This window comes from Corythoichthys intestinalis, chromosome 18, assembly GCF_030265065.1.
Source record: "Corythoichthys intestinalis isolate RoL2023-P3 chromosome 18, ASM3026506v1, whole genome shotgun sequence".
NCBI classification, from domain to species: Eukaryota; Metazoa; Chordata; class Actinopteri; order Syngnathiformes; family Syngnathidae; genus Corythoichthys; species Corythoichthys intestinalis.
This window is the reverse complement of record NC_080412.1, coordinates 20639383-20662932: the sequence shown is the minus strand read 5'-3', so window position 1 is coordinate 20662932 and position 23550 is coordinate 20639383. Positions and strand designations below refer to the sequence as shown.

Below are 23550 nucleotides of genomic sequence, written 5' to 3'. Positions count from 1 at the left end.
TATTTATTCTTCTGTCATTTTTAGCTTAGAATCATTAATTGTTGTCTAATATTTTGTTTAAAAAAAAAAAAAAAGACTTTAAAAATTATTCACTCGCATATTTTAAACTTTTAAACAAATTATGTCACAATGAAAAAAATGGCGTCTGTAAAAAAGTCAGGGATAGCTACCTTATAACCATTACTTAATCGTTTTTTTTTTGTTGTTGTTACTGCCGCATTTTTGCTGATATGTTAGATGATAAATAATCGATCCAAACAAGGAAAAATTGAAAAAAAAAAAAAAAAAAAAGGTAAAAAAAGGGTAAATAAATGAAAAAGAACATCTCGACCACTCCTTGATGTCTGCGATTTCTGCATCGCGACCCTTGTTATATTACCATATTTCACCCATGAAATCCCCCCAAAATCCAGCTGTGGCCATTCACAGCTGTGTCTTGACACTCAGTGATACATGCTAGATGGAGTTTTTGGATTGAAACAAGGTAAGTGCGCGATAATATCTCATTAAAGTGCGTACGACACGAGAAAAAAAGTCTGAAATAGGATTATTTTGTGAATGAATTAGAATCATATTTTGAGACAATACGACTATTACAATATACAACAATTTAGCAAAGCGCAGATGATGACAAATTAGTCTTTTAATCTGCGGGTTAGCCACGCCTACCATTATAGGGCCCTAATGTCCCCAACAGGTGGATGACGTCAGCGGAGTCACGATTTCATCTGATTTAGTATGCAGCCCATTGAGTGGGAATTATTCCCAACGACGAAAACACGACGAAGAGAGCCGCAAAATGTCATTGTTTCAGTCTCTCCAATATTTTTACAGAAGATTCTTTTTATCCAAGTATTTTTACCCAATAGCTAAATAAATGGCTTGAAAAGGACCAGTCAGCCCGTTGAGGGGGAATTATTCAGAAAGATGAAAACGTGACGAAGAGAGCCGCAAAATGTCATTGTTTCAGTCTGGTCATGACAAATAACAGTCTTGTGCTAAATGGAATATGAAATGATAAAAATGCATTTATACAAGACAACATGGCAAAATTACTCCATAATGATCAAAACTGTCGACTTCACCTTTACTGTCGCACCTCCGGAACAATATTTTATGCCACCTAAATCGGGTTTATGTCATTTCCCTTCCCCGGCTTTGGAAAATGTAAACAAACCAAGAGGCGTGACAGCTAGCCGACACGCTAACCCGAACCGAGTGATGTTTCAAAGTCTTCGAAGCGGAAAATCACACATAACTAGCCCGGATTATTTCACATGACGATTGGGTTGTCGATTGTCTTTGCCGATTGGCAAACCGCCCGGCGGAGAGCAATTTACAGCTCGTTCCCCTGCTAATACGGACAGGAAAGCTCGCCGAGGAAGCAGCTGGACAATGACCGCTGAACATTTACATGTCAATCCATGATCAAACGTAAGTAGTCCTTTATCTAAAGAAAGTTTGTAGTGTTTAATTTGTAATCACTGTATTCGCGGCTATTTTTAACTCAAAGTTGCAATTTCTGATCAGTCGGAAAATTTGACAGAACACCGGACACATGAGCACAATAAGCCAAATATAGTGTTCTCCCGGCGGGTGGAAGTGCGACAAGCCGCCGGTGTTGTGCCGAAAAATAGCCGCCCCGCATGCATGTCAGCCCCAAAATCAAGCCACCTACATATTAAAATGATCCCAATATTTGACATAATACAAAACATGATGTTTACTCACTTCCTCGTAAGTCCCATGGTCCCACAGTAGTAGGGCTTGTTTTGGCCAATATCCACCCGTGAATGGGAATCTTTTGGAACCCCAAAAAGGCACACACGCCTCTCCCTCGTACAGCAAGATTTTTCTGCAGCCGTTTGGCTGGCGTGATGCGAAAAATAAACGTATTAATCTGCAAAATCAGCTGAATCAGTCCTTCTTATACAACAGTACGGCTGTATAGTGAAGAGGACTCCTTCCTCCGTACACGTCACAGCGCCCTCTTTCTCACCTCGAGACTGTTGCCGGAAGTCACTTCATTTTCATGGCGCGGGATTAAAAAAACTAAAAAAATATAGCGATCGCCTACACACACATCCAAGCAGTCAATTTCACTCAGGAGCAGAAAATACCACGTGAATTATGAAATAAACATGCTTTTTCATGTCACAGGCACTTTAAAATCATGGCGTCTGTAATTCTGCTCTCGCGTGCTTTCACCTCCAGATGCGGTTTTGCTGTTTAATTTTTTTGTGTGTGTTTTTTTTAAAGGCCCTCCTGCTCAAAATTTTTCTTCCACCAGAAAATTGAGATTTTAAGCTTTCCAATAATGTATCACACATGCATATCGGACTATTTTTAAATTTGGCCAATTTGGGGGTCTCAGAGCGGAACTTTAAGTCACCTGAGTGTTTTCTGTCATATACAGGAGCTTCTTTTACTGAAAATCAAAAGTATATCAGTATTTTGCTTAACAGAAAGAAAATCGCAAGGTTTAACCCTTTATAGGGTACTCATCGGCTGCCTAAAACGGCGCAAAAGGTCCATTTGGACTGGAAGTGGCGAATATTCACTTATTTTTTCACTTGTTCATTAAAAAAATGAATATCTAAACAATATAGGAACAATAACAACACTGATTATTTTGGACATTGATACCATTTCTTTTTTATTAAGACAAGAACTCTTGTTTTTTTTTTTTTTTTTGTAAAAATGTCTATTTATGAACCAATACAAAATGTGTATGGGAATGTGGATTTCCTCTCCTCCGTGAATACGTACGAACAATTCCCAGGAACAGCAGAGAGTCTAAAAGAATCCAAAGAAGAAAACAACCAAAAAATGAGCAGTGACATGAATCCAAACACATTTTTGGGGGGGAGCTTTCAAAGGCGGCGGTGTGTTTGAGGTGGACAGTAAATACGACAACTTTTCGGATCCCTGTACACTTTATGTCAACGCAAAGCAGTACTCGCACGACTTTTACAGTGCACCAAATATTAAGAAAAATACAGAAAGCATGTACAACACAGATGCTAAAAAAGCTCACCAATTTGCTGTCAATTTTCATTTTGGACATCTGAAGTGAAGTCACATGTGAGGGAGTTCTTTAAAAACTTACCGGTACATAAAAATGTGTTGAAAAGACCATATTAACTGGAAGGAACATAAAGTAGAAAATCCTCTTCATGTTTTGATTCGATTATTGATGTACAAGCGAAACCTTGAATTTGAACTTTCACAAATATATGGAACGACTCATGCTGTTAAAAAAATAACAGATAATTTGTGATCTTTATCCATATCTGTCAAAAACTACCATAATCATGTTTTGTTGGCATGTGAAAAATTTTAAACATACAGTACATGTCCAAATTTCATGACTCAAGTTAGAAATAACAATTGCTAATGTCTCGACTAGTGCTGTGCGATAAGAAAAAAAAAAAAAATCTCACTATTTTAGACCACAATGTCGAGCTGCCACGATATAACACACTTTTATTTATTTGCTGCAAAATTACACAACAATTATGACAGCTTTCCCTCCATTCAACTTATTTTTGAATTGTCATTAAAAGAACCTACCACAAATATTAAGTGCATCAAGTAGTGCTGCAACCTAAAACTCCCCAGTGTAAATGGAAGTAGCAGCACTATAACATATATTTTAGCATGAATGTAAAGACACAGTGTTGCCTACTTGCCGACTTTCTCGCTAAATCTGGTGACTTTCTAATGCCTCTTGGTGACTTTTTTTGGTGTCAAAAATGACTAGCGACAAATCTAGCGCCTTTTTTTTTTTCCACTCACTTTTTGCTTGTCCAACGACATTATTCCTCTCCTACAGCGTTCATTACAAATACAGGCAAATTGACAATTATGCAAATTTGGTGATAACCAGAGGTGGAATGAAATGAAATAAAAGAACTTCGTTACTGTTCTTAAGTACATTTTTGTGTATCTAACTTGAGTACAAATATGAAGTGGTACTTATTACTTTTACTTGACTACATTTTATAACAGGTATCTGTACTTTTTACTCCACTACTTTTCAAATTGTCGCCTGTCTTCCACGTTACTTTTGTTTGTTTTCATTTTTTTCCTCGATGTGAATTGATAGTTTTGTTTTCATGCCACCGGCGCTATCGATAAGCCCCCTGCATCTATACTGTAACTGAGCACTCGAGGCAGCAAGACGTATCGGAAAGATTACTCAGGTGAACAAGATACTGACCAGTTAAAAACCACCACACTCTTGTACATTAGGTGGCGGTATTCACGTGATAGTTGCTTGCAATCTGCAATTAAGCTAAGTTTTGGAGTTGTTGAGCTTGTCAAGCTTCTGTTTACAGTGCAGTCAATTTTATTGCTTGTTTTTCCATTCTGCACAGTTATAAATAAAACTGAGCAGTCAATAAATTTTCTGGTTCTTTTAATACTTTACTCAGATCCCTGTATGCATACATATGGCGGAAAACACAAAAGGCTGAAAAAGCAGTTTCTGCTCTTGCAAACCTCTTTAAAAGAAACTGCTGTATTTTAAGCCAGAAGAACTCTTGTGTTTGATAGAACAATATGTCTATATGCTGCCATAGCAGTTTCATGGCGCATAAATCCCCCAAACTATTTTTAATTTGTCCGTTTTACCCTGAAGGCCCCAGTTTACAGACACCTCGCAACCGCTTTTGTTTCAACCCAGCCATAAAAAAATTATATTTATTATTTGAAATGTCAATCATTTTTAGCTTAGAATCCTTAATTGATGTCTGATATTTAGGGGGGGGAAAGACTTTATGAAATTATTCACTCGCATATTTTAAACTTTTAAACAAATTACGTCACAATGGAAAAAATAGTGTCTGTAAATAGGTCACAGATATCTACCTCATAACTACTGCTTAATTGCATTTCTTTTTGTTAATGTCACATTGTCCCGGATAGTTTAGATGACGATCCAAACAAAGAAAAAATGGAAAAAAATAAAACATTTAAAAGGGTAAATATTTGAAAAAGAAAATCTCAACCAGTCCTTTATGTCTGCGGTTTCTGCATCGCGGCCCTTTTTATATTACCGTGTTTCACCCATAAAATCCCACAAAAATCCAGCTGTGGCCATTCACAGCTGTGCCTTGACACTCGGTAAAACATTCTACACTGAGTTTTTGAATCGAAACAAGGTAAGTACACGATACTTTTTCGGTAAAATCACGGCGTCTTTAAGTATGCTGTCTCATGCTCTCAGCTTGAGTTTGGGTGTAGAGTATTATTTAAAAAAAAAAAAAAAAAAAAGCCCTCCTTTTCAAAATTGTTCTTTCCCCAGAAAATTGAAATTTTAAGCTTCCCAATTATTTATCACACATGCATATAGGACAATTTAGAAATTTGGCAAAATTGGGGGTCTCAGAGCGGAACTTCACGTGACCTGAGTGTTTTCCGCCATCTATGTATGTATATATATATATATATATATATATATATATATATATATATATATATATATATATATATATATATATATATATATATATATATATATATATACGTATATTACATTTTTGCATTGGGAGAAAATACTTTACTTTCAGGACAGCCAATAGCTACTTTCCTTACTAGGGGGGTTGGCAACACTGTAATGATTATCTAGTAACTGTGACTAGAATTGTGTTAACTGTGTGGGTTATTTGATTGCCGTTTTCGATTGTCTTACATTCATTACTCATGTACGGTTGGCAGGAGTAGAATTTACTCATGAGTGGAGATTGATGCTGATTGTTGGTACTACTGTGGCATATGGAATCCTATCAATGCAGCAAGTCAGCGCAAACTGGGCTCCATCTGTTGGCCGAAATGTGCATTGCATGAACAAGTATGCCGATAATGAAATGTAAAATGCTGAAAAGTGTTATGTCATTTGGGCGATATATATCGTCATATCGTACAGCACTAATCTCGACAATGTAAAGCTTTCATATACATAGGATTAAATACATGTTTATCCATCAGTACCCAAATTTTTACTTGTCTATGCTACCTGGCTGCCATGTTCAAATGGATTCAACATCTCCTAGGGCCAAACTCATTTAAAAATTCAAAGCAGAAGCATTAAAATAGCCACAGCATTGGACATCTATCATCAAGAATCGTGACATTCAATAAGGATCAACTACAGGTAAATTGAAATTCTTCACATTTCCGTTCTCCTGCGTCAAATTTACCAGATGTCACTGTATTCCCAGTGCTGCTTTCAAGTGATTGAAAGTGGAATTACATACCAAATAAATGTAAGGCAGAAAAAAAATAAAACTATTGCGGGATGGCAAACCGCAACGGAAGAGGGCTTACTGTATTTCATGGAAAAACATCAAAACAAGATTATTCTGTGCAAACAATATAAAAACTCATCAGGTGTAGATGAAAATTGTATACGATCATTTCTTCATTTATTGAGAAGGACATCTATTGAAGTCTGGTTCAAAAAGGCAAATCTGCTGCTCCGTGATTCACAAAAAAGCAACATTAAAAACCGCTAATAATAATAATAATAATAATAGTAGACCATTAAACACCAAAGTTCAAATTTAAACCCTTTCCCATTCCCTACCAGACCACAAAACAAACACAGAACAGTGTCATCGACATACAGTGCCAAAACTCCGTAAGTGAACGGAGTCAACTCGAAAAATTGTGAGGGAGTGTTATCTTATCTACAACGCTCATTCAACAGTTGCACCAATTGTTAACGAATAAATCCAGTGAAACAAAAATGCCCGTAACTCCCGTCCAGGTTTGAAAACTGTGACTTAAGTGAAATATTCCTTTGTACTGTGTGTGGTGGTAACATTAAAGCTATCGTACGTAATGAGGATGATTCGTAATTTTATGTCCATAAACATGCCAGGAAAATATTGGATATCCGCACAGCGAGCTAGTACACGTTCCAAAAACATGGTAGTAACGCAACTTTTAAGTGCGTTTTTTTTCCCGCCTTTACGTTACGTTATGTTGTTCCGAAGAAGTTCTGATATTTTGTCTGAAGATTTAACTTTTGCTTTGTTGTGTATTTAGATTAGATTTTTTTTTTTTTCTCGAATAAAGCAAAAATCCATTGGTACGTTGCCCTTTTTATTAAGGATTATTAAATGGTGGTTATGGATAAATAATTGGGTACGCAGACGACACAGATTTGTAGGTTTCTATCCAAGTTAATGAATGCAATCAAATTAGTAAAGTTCACTTGGATGTATTGTTTCAATTTTTCGCTACACTGATCTATTGAAACTTTTAAAGCACAATCGACGATATTTACAATTTTAGTCTGTTTCTAGTCCATCTGAGGCCAACTGACATTTTAGTACAAGCTTATTAACATTGCTAAATGAAAGCAACCATTGATATATGATCGTGTACCGTATTGAAATAACGTACAGTGAATTGCCTTTTCTATGAATGAGTTCAAAAATGACGAAATTTTCGAAACCATAACGTGTATCGTAATGGTAGCAGTTTATTCAAAACTTGTTAGGCATGCTGCTTCCTCTGTGAACACATAAACATCGACAAACAAACGACGGCGTCTAAATGGACCTTCGCCGTGACCTCAAGACGTTTGCGCTTTCATGCAAAATGTCGACACGCGCAAACCAACTTCAGTCTGTAAACGACTCCGCGCTCCCCCGGCCTGCACTGAAAAAATAAAACAAAAAGAAATGTCCTTTTCGCTTTGGCAGGTGATACAAAACGGCAACCAAAAAAAAAAAAAAGTAGCACGCACATCCATGCAAGTGGAAATGAAACTAAATTGGCAAAATGAGTTTATCCTCCACTAACAATATGACAATTAGAAACAGTGTATGTGATTGTATCCCTGGAAAAAGAAATTCCTACAAAGGATTTGTTTATAACACAGCAGTTTGTACGACGTGAACTAAATGCAAATTGGCCAATCACAGCATAGTGCAAAACAGCGCTCTGACATGTTCTCGGCTTTTGTTTTCAAGGTACAATGAATGATATGTTCAAAATTTTATATATTCTTGCCGTTTTGACCATTTATCCCTTGATGCCTGAATTTACATTCATCAAATATACAAACAAAAAGCATTGGTGGAATACATAATTATGTAAAATAGCAGTCAGTGATTCTAAAACAGAATCAAAAAATAAAGAGAAAATAAGCATAGAAAATAAAAAAAATACATATTTAGAAAATCCTAAAATAAATCATAAAAGATTAAAAAGTAAGTAAATGTAGAAAATGAAAAATACAGTATATATACAGTACTGTGCAAAAGTCTTAGGCAGGACACCTGCCTAAAACTTTTGTACAGTACTGTATATATATATTTTTAATGATTAAATTTATTAGGATCATGGAAGCTTCCACTTGGGGAAAATATATACATACAGTATATCCTGTATATACATAGTATAAAAAATATATACAGTACTGTGCAAAAGTTTGAGGCAGGTGTCCTGCCTAAGACTTTTGCACAGTACTGTATATGTTTAAAAAAAAGAATAGATTTTATGAATGCATTTCTCTTTCTGATTATATTTTTAATTTTAAAGTTATTATTCTTGTATTTTTTTAATTTAATACATTTTCTATTATTTTAGGATTAATATAAACATATGCATACATATTGTGCTGCAATGATTAATCCATTACCTCGAGTAATTCGATTAGAAAAAAGATTTGAATTAAATTTTGCTGCCTCGAGTATTAGTTTAATCAAAGTGGCATTGTAACGGTTTGTTTTAAAAGTGTTTGCATTTAGTTTAATTAATTTGGGTGGATGCACTGCCCTCTAGTGGCGACAGTGAATATGACATAACTCATTTCACATGGCCTAATCCAGCTGCTCCCTGTTAAGACCAACATAAGCTAAGTTTTTGTTTGTGCTAATGTTTTTTAATGCATTCGTAATTTAGTTTATAGGTATAGTATTTAGCCGTTTTTTTGTGAGAATGTCTTTGAACCATTTGTTAAAAGTTCTGTAAAAAATAGTTAGCATTTTATAGCATTTAAGCTAGCGAACTTTTGCTATGTAAGTTTGATATTTTTCTTTTGTTGTCTTTATTAATTTTTTTCTACCGTTTGAGGCTTAGCTCAAGTATTTTAATTTCTGTTCCTTATCCAATTACTCGAGTATTCGAACTAACTAGTTCATCCATTAATCGACTACTAAAATAATCGATAGCTGCAGCCCTACATACATGTATAATTATTATTATGTTCTTATGTATTCCCTCAATGCCTTTTGATGTATATTTGTTCAATGTACTGTATATTCAAGCATCAACGACGATGTTAGATCCATCCTAATCCATCTGAACTGCATTTAATGAACTTCTCCCAGTTCGAATGGATTGAAGATTTGTGACAAACTCATAGTAGAGGCATGAAAAAAGCCACATGATTGGAAATCTATCATTGTCGATGGCGCTGCAAGAGTTAATATACCCTAAATTGCAGGGCTAAACTTTCGGTAAACCCAGCCAATTTAGCTAACAACGATAGCTTCCAGAAACGGATCAGGAATTTCTTTAAAAAAAAAAATTTGTTTGTCTTTTTTTTTTTTTTTTGCTGCCTTCTTTTTGATTATACTCTTGACAGTGATCGTGTTTGCAAATGGCGTGAGGAGGCTCGAGTGGAGGGGGGGCATCTACAGTCCATAATTCTTCCTCATTATTATGTACAATGATATGGAAAAGCATTCCATGCATTTTTTTTTCCAAGAAGGGAACATAATGGGTTGGCGCTATATCACAGTATACTGGATTGTTGTTCTGAAATGTGTAGACACATTAAGGAGAAAGTGTTAAGGGGCTAGCGGGAGGTGGCGGTTTTATCATTTTTTTTTTTGAGAGGGGGGGAGTTGTAAACGCAACCCCAAAATAAAATCCGAACAAGGCACAGAATTTTCTGCAAACGGTTGGTACTTGACAACAACAACAAGAAAAAAAACTGTGTAGTTAGGTAGGTGCTGAAGGGTGAAGCTCTTTACGGTGATTTTCTGACACCCCAAACCCCCCCATCCAACCCTCCATGTCCGTGTCCTAAAAATCATTTTACTTTTTGATTATTTTTTTTGTCAAGCACATAAAACATTCCAACCCACATCTGCCGACTAGACTAGACAAACGGCTTTTCTTTGAACACCCATCTAAAACCCGCTAAAGGTGATCTTGATCCATCTCAGATCATCCCTAAATCCCGCCCCCCCCAATCCCCGAGTCCCCCCAGAAACAGCTGCGTCCCAAAGAGGACACGAAAGGTGTCGGGGTCCTGCTTTGATTAGATGTAGTACTCCTTCTTTTCGTCGGAGTTGGTGTGGCCGCCCTCGGCGTTGATGATGGCCGTGTCGGCGTCTGCCGCGTCGTCTGCACCTTTGGCTTCGTGCGTGAAGTAGGTACCTGAAAAACAAGAAGAACGAAGATGCCATCAATAAGAGGATCTTTTGCGACATCATTGTTTACATTTCTTAGCATTGCATCATGATAACGTGTGGAAAGAACGAACGTATTTTACATGTAGTTCAATTGTTTTACATGTTTGGAGGACGTTTTAGGAAGGCAGATGGTTCACTCTTGTGTGGTCCATTATACGGTCCATCGGGGGCCTGTTAAGAAGTTTTTTTTTCAAATTTTCGAATGAAAAAGACCGCAAAAACGAAAGAAATAGCTACGGGTAATCAGGAGATCATACCTGGTGTTTGATAAGAGTCTCATATCTGTACGATTTGACAGTGATTATCCATACATTCAATGTTGCTCAAAGTGCTGTATAATCCTTGTTTCATTTAGTTACTTATAGTTTAAATATGTTTGGCCATAGACTTCATGATGTATTGACGTGACACATTTTGCATTCACAGCGTCACGCCTTCCCGATGGGGGCCGTCCCACACTCCGCTTTATTTATTAGTTGTCGGTCACACGGCGGATTATGTTGAAAAAGTACGAAAGGTGTACTGCATACATACAGGAAGGATCGTCTCAGGAGTGATTTTTTCAAGGATTCAAGGTAATTATGATATTTTTCGTGCCATGCATGCATTTTGAAATGTGAAAATAATCAATGGGAGAAATTAGCCGCTACAGCATTGCCATTATACTTCGCAATATTTACGTAAAATAACTGCCAAGTGCCCGTTTTTTTGCTTTTCACAAAGAATCGAGTTTTACGTCCATATCTATAAAGATTTCAGGGATTTAAGCATTTATTCAGAAGAACTTTCAACGCAAAAAGCTCTTTGTTTACATATGGTGGCCATTAATTTGCTTACTGACTAGCATCATAGTTCGCATTATTCACGGAAAATAAATGTTAAATGCACGTTTTTTTGCTTTTAACCAAGAATCGAGACTGTTTTACGTCCATATCTATAAAGAATACAGGGATTTCAGCATTTATTCACATGAATTTTAACAGAAAAAGCTCTTTGTTTACATATGGCGGCCACTAATTTGCTTACTGACTAGCATCATAGTTCGCAATGTTTACGTAAAATAAATGCTAACTGCACGTTTTTTTGTTGTTGCTTTTAACCAAGAATTGAGACTGTTTTACATCCAGATCTATAAAGAATACAGGGATTTAAGCATTTATTCAAAAGAATTTTCAACGGAAAAAGCTCTTTGTGATATTGTGGCTGCTAATTTGCTTACCGACTAGCATCATAGTTTGCAATATTTACGTAAAATAAATGCTAAATGCACGTTTTTTTTCTGCTTTTAACCAAGAATCGAGACTGTTTTACGTCCATATCTATAAAGAAAAGAAGGATTTAAGCATTTATTCACAAGAATTTTCAACAGAAAAAGCTCTTTGTGATATGGCGGCTGCTAATTTGCTTACTGGCTAGCATCAAAGTTCGCAATGTTTACATAAAATAAATGCTAACTGCACATTTTTTCTTTCTTTCTATTTAATCAAGAATCGAGACGTTTTTACGTCCATATCTATAAAGAATTTAGGGATTTAAACATTTGTTCACAAGAATTTTCAATGGAAAAAGCTCTTTGTCTGGGATTCCACTCGGTCAGCTTTGATGGAAATAGGCCCCTTATGGATCAGCCCTGCGCCCTGTGTCACGTCAATATATTATGAAGTTTATGGTTTGGCGCACACTGAAGTGCATTAAGTAAAGTGTGGCCGTCACATTTTTTGTTTCTTTTTTAAAATTCCATTCATGGATGATAATCATATTAAATCAGTACTTCTCAAATAGTGAGGTGCACCCAGCGATGCCGGGGCTGGCGCATGTGACCTCGGGGAACATAGTTATTTGCCGTACTAGAATAATGTGTAAATGCACATCCACTCAGTGGGTGGCAGTGGAGCGCTTATTTTCAGAGTGTGTGCAGTATTTTTGAACCAAACAAGAACACACAGCAAAGATCACTGAGATATGAAGAGCTAAGATGAAGAAATATGACGAAGCGTATGTAGCGTTTGGCTTTGACTTTTAATACATACAGTATGAGGAAAGACCAGTCTGTTTACTGTGTCTAAAAATGTTTGCAGCAGACAGCAGGAAGCCACATCAATTAAGATGTCACTTAACTCATTTGCTCCCAAAAACTTATAAATACGTTCTATTTTTAATTGTTTCAGTGTCCCTAAAACGTATTTATGCGTCTTTTCCGTTTTTTTTTTTCACAAGAGACATCTCTAGGTTCTGATGCAAGTTCACTCCAAACCACAACGCACAAAATTCATTTTAAAGAAATAAAACTGGCCACTGGAGGGCAGTAGCGCATTTGGTAAGAACTCATATTGGACCATGACAGGAAATGAATGAAGAGAAGTAGTTAGGAAACGAAAGTTGGAAGAAGTAAGAAGCGTGAGAAAAATGTGGAGAACAATGTAAACACAAGGCACATGCCCCACACAAGTTCCCTAGGTGAATTCTGTTATGAGGTAGTGGTCACTACGAGAGAAAGATAAAAAAAAAAACAAATCTATCTTGATGAGACAGGCGGTGATGAGGGAAATTTACCCCATCTGCCGATACAGCCGCGGCCACAACATTGTCATCTCTCAGTTCAATAGTTTAGTTATGTGTAAATAAATTGTTACTTTGCTATCAAAAGCTCTATTTGTCTTGTTGTTTATGTTATTTTGTAGAAGGAAAACATTATTCAAATGTTTGGGATGTCACAAAAGCAAAAAATAGCTGTGTTAAAGTCAAAGTTATGTTTGAAATGTATGCTTTTACAAAAAGCTCAATTTCTCTTGTTTTTTCATCAGAAATTGGAAAATTGCTCAAACTAAGCTATTTTCTAATGCTGATATCGAAAGAATGGAAAAAGATATGAACTTACTTTTTTTCCTGCTGAAAGAGGAGAGCCTAATCTTTCTTTTGGCGGGTTCCATATTTATATAGGAATAGAACAGAATTTTCTGTGGGCCTTGCAAAATCAGTCAAAATCCAGTAAAACGAAGCGGAGCGAAGGGGGTTGCGCCGGTGAAAATGGCAGGGAGTGAATGGGTTAAGGACACTAGAGCTCAATTATATTGACAAGCCACATGATTTCATTTCAGCGAAAACGTGCCGAATATTACCAACAATCGTCCCGCTTTGTCAGTGTTACATCAGTAAATCAGCGACCACTGTTAGCATCATATAAGCTGGCATACCAAGTTGCTCAGTGCAAAAGAACCCCACACTGTAGCAAAGGAGCTGATACTGCCTGCAGTGAAAATTAAAACTGTCCCTCTGTCCAATGACACTGTCGTTTTTGTTCAATTAATTTTTGTTTCTTTCGTCAAATTGTTCGGAATATTGCCCTCATGTCCTCAATGTTGCTATTCATTTTGAAGTTGTTATCTGGTATTGATTTAATTAAAGTTTACTTTTCATCAAATGGTCATAAAATGTACCTTGAGTGTATTTTTACAGTTTGGATATGACTTCATTACATAATTATTATTAATTCAGGCAAATTGATGTGTTTTGTCTGTTCTGTTACAAACAAAAAAATGTTAGTAAAGTTATACTTTATTGTAGGTAGATTTATATTACTTTTTTTCTTTAATATTAAAAAGGACACAACGTTATGCAGAGGTGTACTTATAATAATAATCATTTTATGGACAAGTGATACTATTTACAGTGGCGGCAGAGAGTTGGGGGGGCAAACGTTTACGTCTTTGGGAGGGGGTAGTTACTCGAAATAAATGAGAAGCACTGTATTATGTGTACGCCATATTAAGTTTGACAAGAAAAATCTTCAACATTCATAATTTCAAATCTAAGTATATCTATACTTAGATTTGAAATTATTGAAATTATTATTGAAAGTATATCTATATTTATACATAAATGGAACCTTGGTTACACAGTTGTACTTGATGTTCTTAGATGGGTTTGATATCTGCAGGCCTACATTTTGTGCGAAAAATTAATTCGAAACTCCAAAAATTAGCATAGAAAATTACTGATGCGCCAGCTCCGTCTTTTGGACAAAAGACGCGTCTCTTGCAATCGCTATGTCTCAGTTGGCTTTCAAACTTTATGGTTTCATGTAAAAATTTAAATGTGCCATTGCGATATGTTGCTGGATTAAAAAAAAAACTGTTCAATTTTTCGTAATATTACAAAGGGATTCCTTTATTATCTCTATAAAGGCGACATTATCTGTGTGGCTGTTTGTTTTTTATGGACGCCAAAATGGCTGGGCGGATTTTGACAAAAATTTACACAGTTGTACTTGTATGTGCCTGGGCGTATTTTTAGATTGGTTAGATCTCTGCAGCCAGCTAGTGCGGAAAATTAATTCGAAACTCAAAAAAGTAGCATAGAAAATGCCAATTTTCACTTTTTTACCCGAGCCATACTGCTAGTATATTATAATCAGCATTGAGGAACATTTAACTTTCGGAAAAGCGTCATGCTACTCTAATAATGCCTGCTAATCTGACAGAACAACAGACGCTCCGAAGTGAATGTGAAGGAGTTAGAAGGCTTTAACCATCTCTATTCTTTGAAGTGGGAGCGTAAGAATCCGTGTGCGGCCTTCAAACCAACCTTGTCGAGGTCAGCGGGAAAATGACGTGTAGTGTCACTTGGAAGCTCATTGACGAGATTTACTCTCATCCTGTCACAGCCTAGCTTTCCGATGATAGTGAAAATGAGGAATGATCCCACTTAAAGTTGCTGATTCTACCCCTTCACCATAACTGTTGAAGGGAGTGGTAATGGGGTACTGTGCTTTAAACCTTCTATGACTTTTTTTACATTGTCGTGAACATCTGACCTTCCACCCTGGGAAACCATTAAGGAACCCTCGCTGGTACTGTTTTCACACCAGCCATACATCTTTGTGACCTAGATAAAAGCAGGTGCGCGGGTCTGTATAAAAAAGGATTTCTCAAAATTTACAGACCCCTTACAAGGGATTCTCATAATCCTAACACAAATTGAGTGATTTGTGTCTGGAAAGGCCAAACTAATATATATATATATATATATATATATATATATATATATATATATATATATATATATATATATATATATATATATATATATATATATATATATATATATATATATATATATATGTCTAATTATATATATATACGTATATAATAATATATAATAAAAATGAGGGCGTTAATTTTCACAGCTGCCTTTTATTGCCTGTATACATTTGTGGGTGTGTGTTGATGGCATATGAGACTCCAGTTCCTTTCACAGACGTGTATTGGTCATCAACAATTAAAGTTCAGACATACAAAATATATTTTCACATGTATATCAAACACTGTAAACGTTAGCATTTCTAAATTGAGGCTAATGGCGAAAAAAAGACAACCTACTTTAGCCTACTATAAAAAATTGGCAGTCTTCTCCAAAATGCAAATTTGCGGTTAAAACGTGACACTTCAAACATGACAAATCGCTGGTTTGTCGACTAATCGTAAAACTACTTAAGCTGACTAATCGGGGGGAAAAAATGTAATTTGGGACAGCTCTTATCACAGCCGCCTGGGAGGTGGCAGAGCGGGAGGGAGGGGGACGTAAATGGATGGTGTCGCAAACGGGATGCTAGGTGGCTCGGAGCGTTAGCATAGCATTCACGTTCCCATTAGCATTAGCATGGCGAGCGTCATTTTAAACTCTCGCACAACTTTTTTTTTTGCATACAGTTCGTGGCGTCCAGGTGGGTACAATTAATTGAAAATATACTGTTTTCCTCATGAGTATGCATCATCGTCACCAAGTTGGCATTTTCCTTGTAGATGCTACAATATAATACACCACATATATCACTTGGCCTAAACTTTTCTTGAATGACGTATCCATTAACCTTGCGTGACGTTTTTTTAATCAAAACAACTAAAGGTAGGATATTCAGAGCCTTCCCTGCATATTGAAAATTATACAGTGGGGCAAATAAGTATTTAGTCAACCACTAATTGTGCAAGTTCTCCCACTTGAAAATATTAGAGAGGCCTGTAATTGTCAACATGGGTAAACCTCAACCATGAGAGACAAAATGTTGGAAAACCTCCCCCAGAAAAATCACATTATTTGATTTTTAAAGAATTTATTTGCAAATCATGGTGGTAAATAAGTATTTGGTCTATACCAAAAGTTCATCTCAATACTTTGTTATGTACCCTTTGTTGGCAATAACGGAGGCCAAACGTTTTCTGTAACTTTTCACAAGTTTTTCACACACTGTTGCTGGTATTTTGGCCCATTCCTCCATGCAGATCTCCTCTAGAGCAGTGATGTTTTGGGGCTGTCGTTGGGCAACACGGACTTTGAACACTCTCCTCACCCCGTGGCGTCAAAATGATAACAAGAATGGAGAGCAAAAATCCCAGAACCACACGGGGGGACCTAGTGAATGACCTACAGAGAGCTGGGACCACAGCAACAAAGGCTACTATCAGTAACACAATGCGCCGCCAGGGACTCAAATTCTGCACTGCCAGACGTGTCCCTCTGCTGAAGAAAGTACACGTCGAGGCCCGTCTGCGGTTCGCTAGAGAGCATTTGGATGATCCAGAAGAGGACTGGGAGAATGTGTTATGGACATATGAAACTAAAATAGAACTTTTTGGTTGAAAAACAGGTTCTCGTTTGGAGGAAGCAGAATACTGAATTGCACCATACCCACTGTGAAGCATGGGGGTGGAAACATCATGCTTTAGGGCTGTTTTTCTGCAAGGGACCAGGACCACTGATCTGTGTAAAGGAAAGAATAAATGGGGCCATGTATCAAGAGATTTTGAGTGAAAATCTCCTTCCATCAGCAAGGGCATTGAAGATGGGACGTGGCTGGGTCTTTCAGCATGACAATGATCCCAAACACACAGCAAGGGCAACAAAGGAGTGGCTTCGTAAGAAGCATTTCAAGGTCCTGGAGTGGCCTATTCAGTCTCCAGATCTCAACCCCATAGAAAATCTGTGGTTACAGAAAACGTTTGGCCTCCGTTATTGGCAACAAAGGTACATAACAAAGTATTGAAATGAACTTTTGGTATTGACTAAATACTTATTTTCCACCATGATTTGCAAATAAATTATTTAAAAATCAAATAATGTGATTTTCAGATTTTTTTTTTCCACATTCTGTCTCTCATGGTTGAGGTTTAACTATGTTGACAATTACAGGCCTCTCTAATATTTTCAAGTGGGAGAATTTGCACAATTAGTGGTTGACTAAATACTTACTTGCCCCACTGTATCTACATATATATCAGGTGGGTGACGATACACACACGTGCGTGTTTAGTACAACAGGAAAAACAAAAAGGCTTTTTTTCCTCACAGCATTTGAAAGTTTGTATACAATAACGCTCTTATATAGGTGAAATAAAAAAAAAAATGTAAATAGTGTGACCTATGTTTTTGTTTTTGAATGATACAAAAAATCAATTTGGTCAGTTAATAGAATGTAACATGTAATAACATCTAGAGCATGAAAAGTAACATCAGTTACTTTGCTGAGTAACTAATTACTCTCACAATGGTCGCAAAGGTAACAGAGTTACTAACTCAATTACTTTTTGGGAGAAGTAATTTGTAACTGGAACTAATTACTTTTTTAAAGCAAGATTAACAACGCTGCCGGTTACCTTTGTGCCTCGCAAAGTAACGTCCCAAGACGATGAGTAGACAGAGCATGGCGAAGACCACCACAGCAACGACTCCCCCGATCACGGCATGGTCCACCGTTCTGGGAGCTCCCTCGCCGGCTCGAGAGTCTACAAGTGGGAAAAGAGAACACCTCTTTCAGACTACGTTTTACTCCTGTGCAAATGCAAATTCCATTGAAGCTGGGATATTGTGTACAACAATCTTTACTGTCCATAACTTGGCCATAATTAAGTGTTCCAAAGTAAACTATTCTACGTATTTGGACAGAACATCAGTAAGCCAATTTTCTCTTTATCAATTCCAATCAGGGGAATATCATGGCCTCATGAATAGAAACGACATTTTCTGGGTTTAGACAAAGAAAAGCCAGTCACTTAATCTCAGCGTGCAGTTGCTTCAGTGGAGAGACAAATGGGTTTATCTGATAATTACTTCCAATCTAATCTTCATCTCAACTAATCATCCATCTTTGTGAGCGTCTACCAAAACCAAACAACCTGAGTACTTAGCTTCTGGCTACTTTAAATCCGGGCTTATCAATTAACCATTTTTAGGGTACTGATTGAACTCATTGGCTGCCATTGAGGGCGCTGGACGTCCAATCCATTTTGACTAGGAGGAGGCGAATGATCGAATGTTCCCCTCCCCCTTCCAGGCAAAATGGATTGGATGTCCAGCAAAGTCGATGGCACTGAAAGATGAACATTCACAGCCAGTCTTCCCAGTTTAAATAAAATAGACGTTCATTGTTGTCAACTGGAGTGCTGTGTTGTTTTCGTCAAGAATGACAATAAAGAGATTATTTTGTCGACGTACACTTTTTTTTATATGATGACATGTCGATGACCAGTGTTGTTAATAAAGGCGTTACAGTGTAACGGCGTTACTCACGCCGTTATTTTTGTCAGTAGTGAGTAATCTAATTTATTACTTTTCTCATCTTTGCAACGCCGTTACCGTGACTGAGGAGTGCTTTACAGCAATTTGGTTGAATGGCGCGCATGTTGTCTGAGAGAAACGGAGAGAGCAGAGTGGGAGGGAAGGGAGTTGTGACGCCGTTGCAAACGTGATGCTAGTTGGCTCCAATAATAGCTGACTGCAGCAAACAGCCAACAACCTACACCCACATGATGCTAGGGTAGATATCACATGTATATAGAATTAGATGAAAAATGATAGACTCAGCGGCATTAGCACATGTATAGTGAACTAGCGTTAGTAAACAGCCACCATTTTAAAGCAGTAGACTTCTCAGGAAGGCTCTGTCGTAGCAAATCTTCCTAGCGAACCTTATAACTTTTTATCTAAAATGCTCCTCAGTCGGCAAAATCTTAACTTGAATCTATCTTTAGAGGATAAAACAGGTTTAGAACTTTCACATGTCGAAAGTAGAGAGAAGGGAACCAAAGCAATAACGAGAGAAATTTTAACAACTTTAACGGTGGAACATTAATTGACTTCCAAACATAGTAAAGGTTACAATCTAGTTATCACAATATCCGCAATACCCCTGTGTCTTGTCGAGTTTAGGGTAAAAAATTGGGCCAGGGCCTATTGTGCCAAAAACCCTTTGAGCTTCACATAGAGTGACCTACTAAAACAGTTCAATTAAATCAGGTAATATAAACATACATAATGTGAAAGACGTTATAGATCAAATGGATCATGTTATAACGTGTAAAACATGAAGAGTAACGCCAGTTACTTTGCCAAGTAACTAATTACTCTTAAATTAAGGAAATTTAGTTACTAACTCTTTTTTTTTTTTGGGAGAAGTAATTTGTAACTGTGATTAATTACTTTTTTAAAGTACGATTAACAATACTGTCGATGATGAGCTAAAAACGCGGCTTGGGAGATGAGAACAATGAGACGAATGCCAGTTTTTGTCTGACGAGACGACAACGAGAAAAAAATGTGACATCGTTTCTTACATATGTTCACAATGCGTGACATTTTTATATTGTACGTCAGCTTGTATCGTAGCAGTGTTTGGGTTGTGTCACTCATGTGAGATGTGATGCGCATCTCCTTTCCTCACAGGAGTGTAGGATGTGTCACAAGCTAGGCTACGCTCCATCTTGCTTGTTTGGAAACATGGTAAGATTTGTTTGGTTATCTTGGAAAGAGAGAATATGCAATGTTGCTTTAGCCCTTAAAGGTCTGTGCTGAGTGATCATCAGATGCTAAATGTAACAGCATTAGAATGGCGAGCGTCCTCTTAAAAAAAACTGTCCATTCCAAAGTAGAGCCACTTGGCTTTTCTGGTCAGAAAGTCTATGTTAAACGCTTGGACATTTTTTTTTTTGTGGCTTCCAAGTAGGTTTAATTGAAAATAATTTACTTGTATTCTTCATTAGTGTGTATTATCATCCCAAATTGCATTGTCCTTGTAGATGCTACAATATGTGCTCACCTGTCTATGTTTATTCGAAATTGTTGTAAACCTTTAATTATTTTTGGACTAAAAGTTTTGAATTTTACAGACGAAAAGATTTTGAGTACAGCTTTTCTGCACTATAAGGCGCACTGCATGATGTGGCACACCTTCAACGAATGGCCTACTTCAAAACTTTTTTCATATTGTATAAGGCCCACCACATTAAAAGGTGCACCACATTATGGGGGTAGGTTATGCATACATAAGATGGAGCTGCGCTCCGAGTTGCGGTGAGAACTGTTGCGGCCTAATATTGATTAATTGATTAATATTGATTATATTATATATATTGAATATATATCGAATATTGAAAATAATATATTGATTAATATTGATTATAAGGCGCACTGAATTATAAGGTGTGCTGTCGGCGATTGAGAAAATTTAAGGCTTTTAGGTGCGCCTTGTGCCTAGGTGCGGAAAACACGGTAACTGTCGACTAAAACAAAACAAAATTTGTATGAGATTTCGTCGAATAAAACTAGACGAAGGTGAAAACATTTTGAAATACTAAATATGATAAGACTAATAAGTATTTTTGTCCAAAATACTAAGACTAAGACAAAGATTAATAGGGCTGCCAAAAACAACACTGCTGAAGTGTCTGAGTTAATGATACATTTTCTCTTATTCATTTTTAAACTGATTTCTTTGAATGATTTTTTTTTTTTTTCAAATAAAAAAAGAGAAAAAGAAATTAGGCTTATTATTTCATTGTTAAAAAATAGCTTAAATTTAAATATATATAAAAAAGCAAATACTCTGTTTAAAATGTTTTATTTTTTTAAAATTAAGACAAAAAAATAGAATTGTTAAAAAATGTTATTGGGGCCATAAACAAAGTGAATTTGATTTCTCCTTGTATTTATTCCTATATACAGTTTATATATGAATCGCAAACAAGATATTAACTTCAATTTTGATAGTGACTAGTTCACTACCAAAATCATTATTTGTGGCAGCCCCAATCACAGTACAGTCATGCCCCCTGCATGAAGACTAACGGAAATTGCCAGTCAATCACAGGCCACAGTTTGACAAACAAAAATTAAATCAGAATCTGGTATTTTGTCTTATTAGGAAGCCAATTCACATAAGCATCACTTCCTGGCTACAGCTATTTTACTGAAAGTCTTTCTTTTCCAGTCAAATTAGAAACCCAATGAAAAGACAAGCACATCAGGGTTCTTAGCAATCTGTTCACGTGGAGTGGCCCATCATCCATTAGCTGTAGTAGCTCACTAAAACCTCCTTTCACTCTCCTCCAGACGCGCGCTGGGGGATTTGTTGAGCGGGGTCCAGAAAGTACAAGGATCAGGCCACATTTTACTAATGAATGGAGCAACGGTAGAGAGAAAAATGATGGACAACAATCAGCCAATATAGAGCAACAATAGAGGAGAAGTGCCAGCCACCCTCGACAAAATTATTCCCCTGATTAATCCAAAGGGGTTATTTTGACTTCAGATTTCGCTTTTATTGCAGGGCAGCAGCTTCAATTAAACTGAGCAGAAATCCGTCTGACATCCAATTGCTTTTAGGCTGCCTGCGACATCTCAACGTTAACATTGTTTCCCATTACGATGGTAATGTGGCCCTTGGCCCCATGGGAAGGAACACATACTTGCGCTGTGGTTAAGGAAACGTAAAGACGTAAGACCGCTATTGCACTTTCTCCCTGAGGCCGACTGCCTCATTTATTACCTGAGGCTTCATCTTCCCAACTTTAGTAACGTCACATCCCTGCCCTGCGTCATAATTGGTCATTTTCAGCAGACACAGTACAATCCCGTGTTAGATATTTACCATCCAGGCAAACCCATATCAGGGTTTCCCTCGTGGTTTATAAGCCTGGCGGTACACAATTGCAATGTATTTTTGTTATGTTCTTTCAAGACGGCCTTTTTGTTCGACTTTTAACCCTATAATGCCTGACCCAAGAAATAATTAATAAAAAAAATGTTTTTTTTTCTAAAGTATGTGGTCCTAAACATATATAAATTTATATTAGATTCAGGGGTGCACATATTTTTTTTGCCCAGGTTCTCAGAGGAGGACCTGGAGATGTGACTTGGTCCTCATTGAGCTTGAGAGCCGACTCGCCTGATGCAATAAAATTATGACAAGCTTTACTTAGAGCCAATTACCTTTAATTAATTATATTAACAATTAACACTTTATTAACATCAACTTGCACAACAAAATTTCCATTACTTTGAAGTGAAATGTAAAGAAATAAACAGGTGTGTGCATATTTTTTTTTGCCTCCCACATTAACTCCAATCCTTTGTAAAAGTGGGATGTCCACCTCATAAGCTCATTGAACGTGCATGTTTAGCTTTGTGAAATGCGAACAAAAACACGTTTGTCAGTGCATGGCGCTGTTCTTCATTAACTTTATTCCGCCACTTGTCCATAGGGCGAGTGGGGTCCTGTCTGACATCAATAGTGTGCTTAATTGCCACATTCTCTGTTTTTTTTCGTGCTTTTCAAAGTTTGGATGGCTGAAATTCTTTGACCCTACATAAAATACGCTGCTCTAATCAGCGACATTGGGATTCTCACGGCAAATTTTGCACCACATTTCGGTGCGAGCATCATTTGCTTCTAGCCATGGTACCTCCTGCAGCCACTTTTCAGCAAAAGTCCTTTTTTTCACCAGCTTCGGTGACATCTCTGTCGTCTGTGTGTCTTTTGACGGGGGTGGGGGAACACGGAAATAATTACTCAGTGGGGCCTGCCTGTTTGACATTTTGAGTAGTGATTTTTCTCGTGTCCGCTGCAAATTCAGTGGTCAGCCATTGGTACGCAAAAGCGTATGGAAGCCGTTGATGGCCAGCGCGTTTGTCTACGTCCAGTACGCATGCGCGCACTTATGTGCACCCCTGATTATATTATATCATTATTATATTATAAATATTATATAAAAACTAGAAATGGCAATTTCTGGACAAATTAAGATGGGGCTTGGCTGTGGTAGATACAGATCTATTAGGTCAC

At 37.0% G+C, this 23550-nt stretch overlaps 1 protein-coding gene across 6 annotated transcripts in view; it reads right to left on the bottom strand.

Annotated features, from left to right (window-relative positions):
• Positions 1-691: 691 nt before the first annotated feature.
• Positions 692-23550, bottom strand: part of cadm1a (cell adhesion molecule 1a) — a 621004-nt gene continuing 598145 nt past the window's right edge. For 3 of the 6 annotated variants that reach the window (XM_057820018.1, XM_057820022.1, XM_057820023.1), the window contains exons 11-12: positions 18089-18217; positions 692-10404 (exon numbers count right to left, since the gene is read on the bottom strand). In XM_057820018.1, the coding sequence (XP_057676001.1) occupies positions 10286-10404; positions 18089-18217 (248 nt within the window). In that variant the 3' untranslated portion in view covers positions 692-10285. The remainder of the gene's footprint in view (positions 10405-18088; positions 18218-23550) is intronic. The other 3 variants (XM_057820019.1, XM_057820020.1, XM_057820021.1) reach the window with 2 other exon arrangements.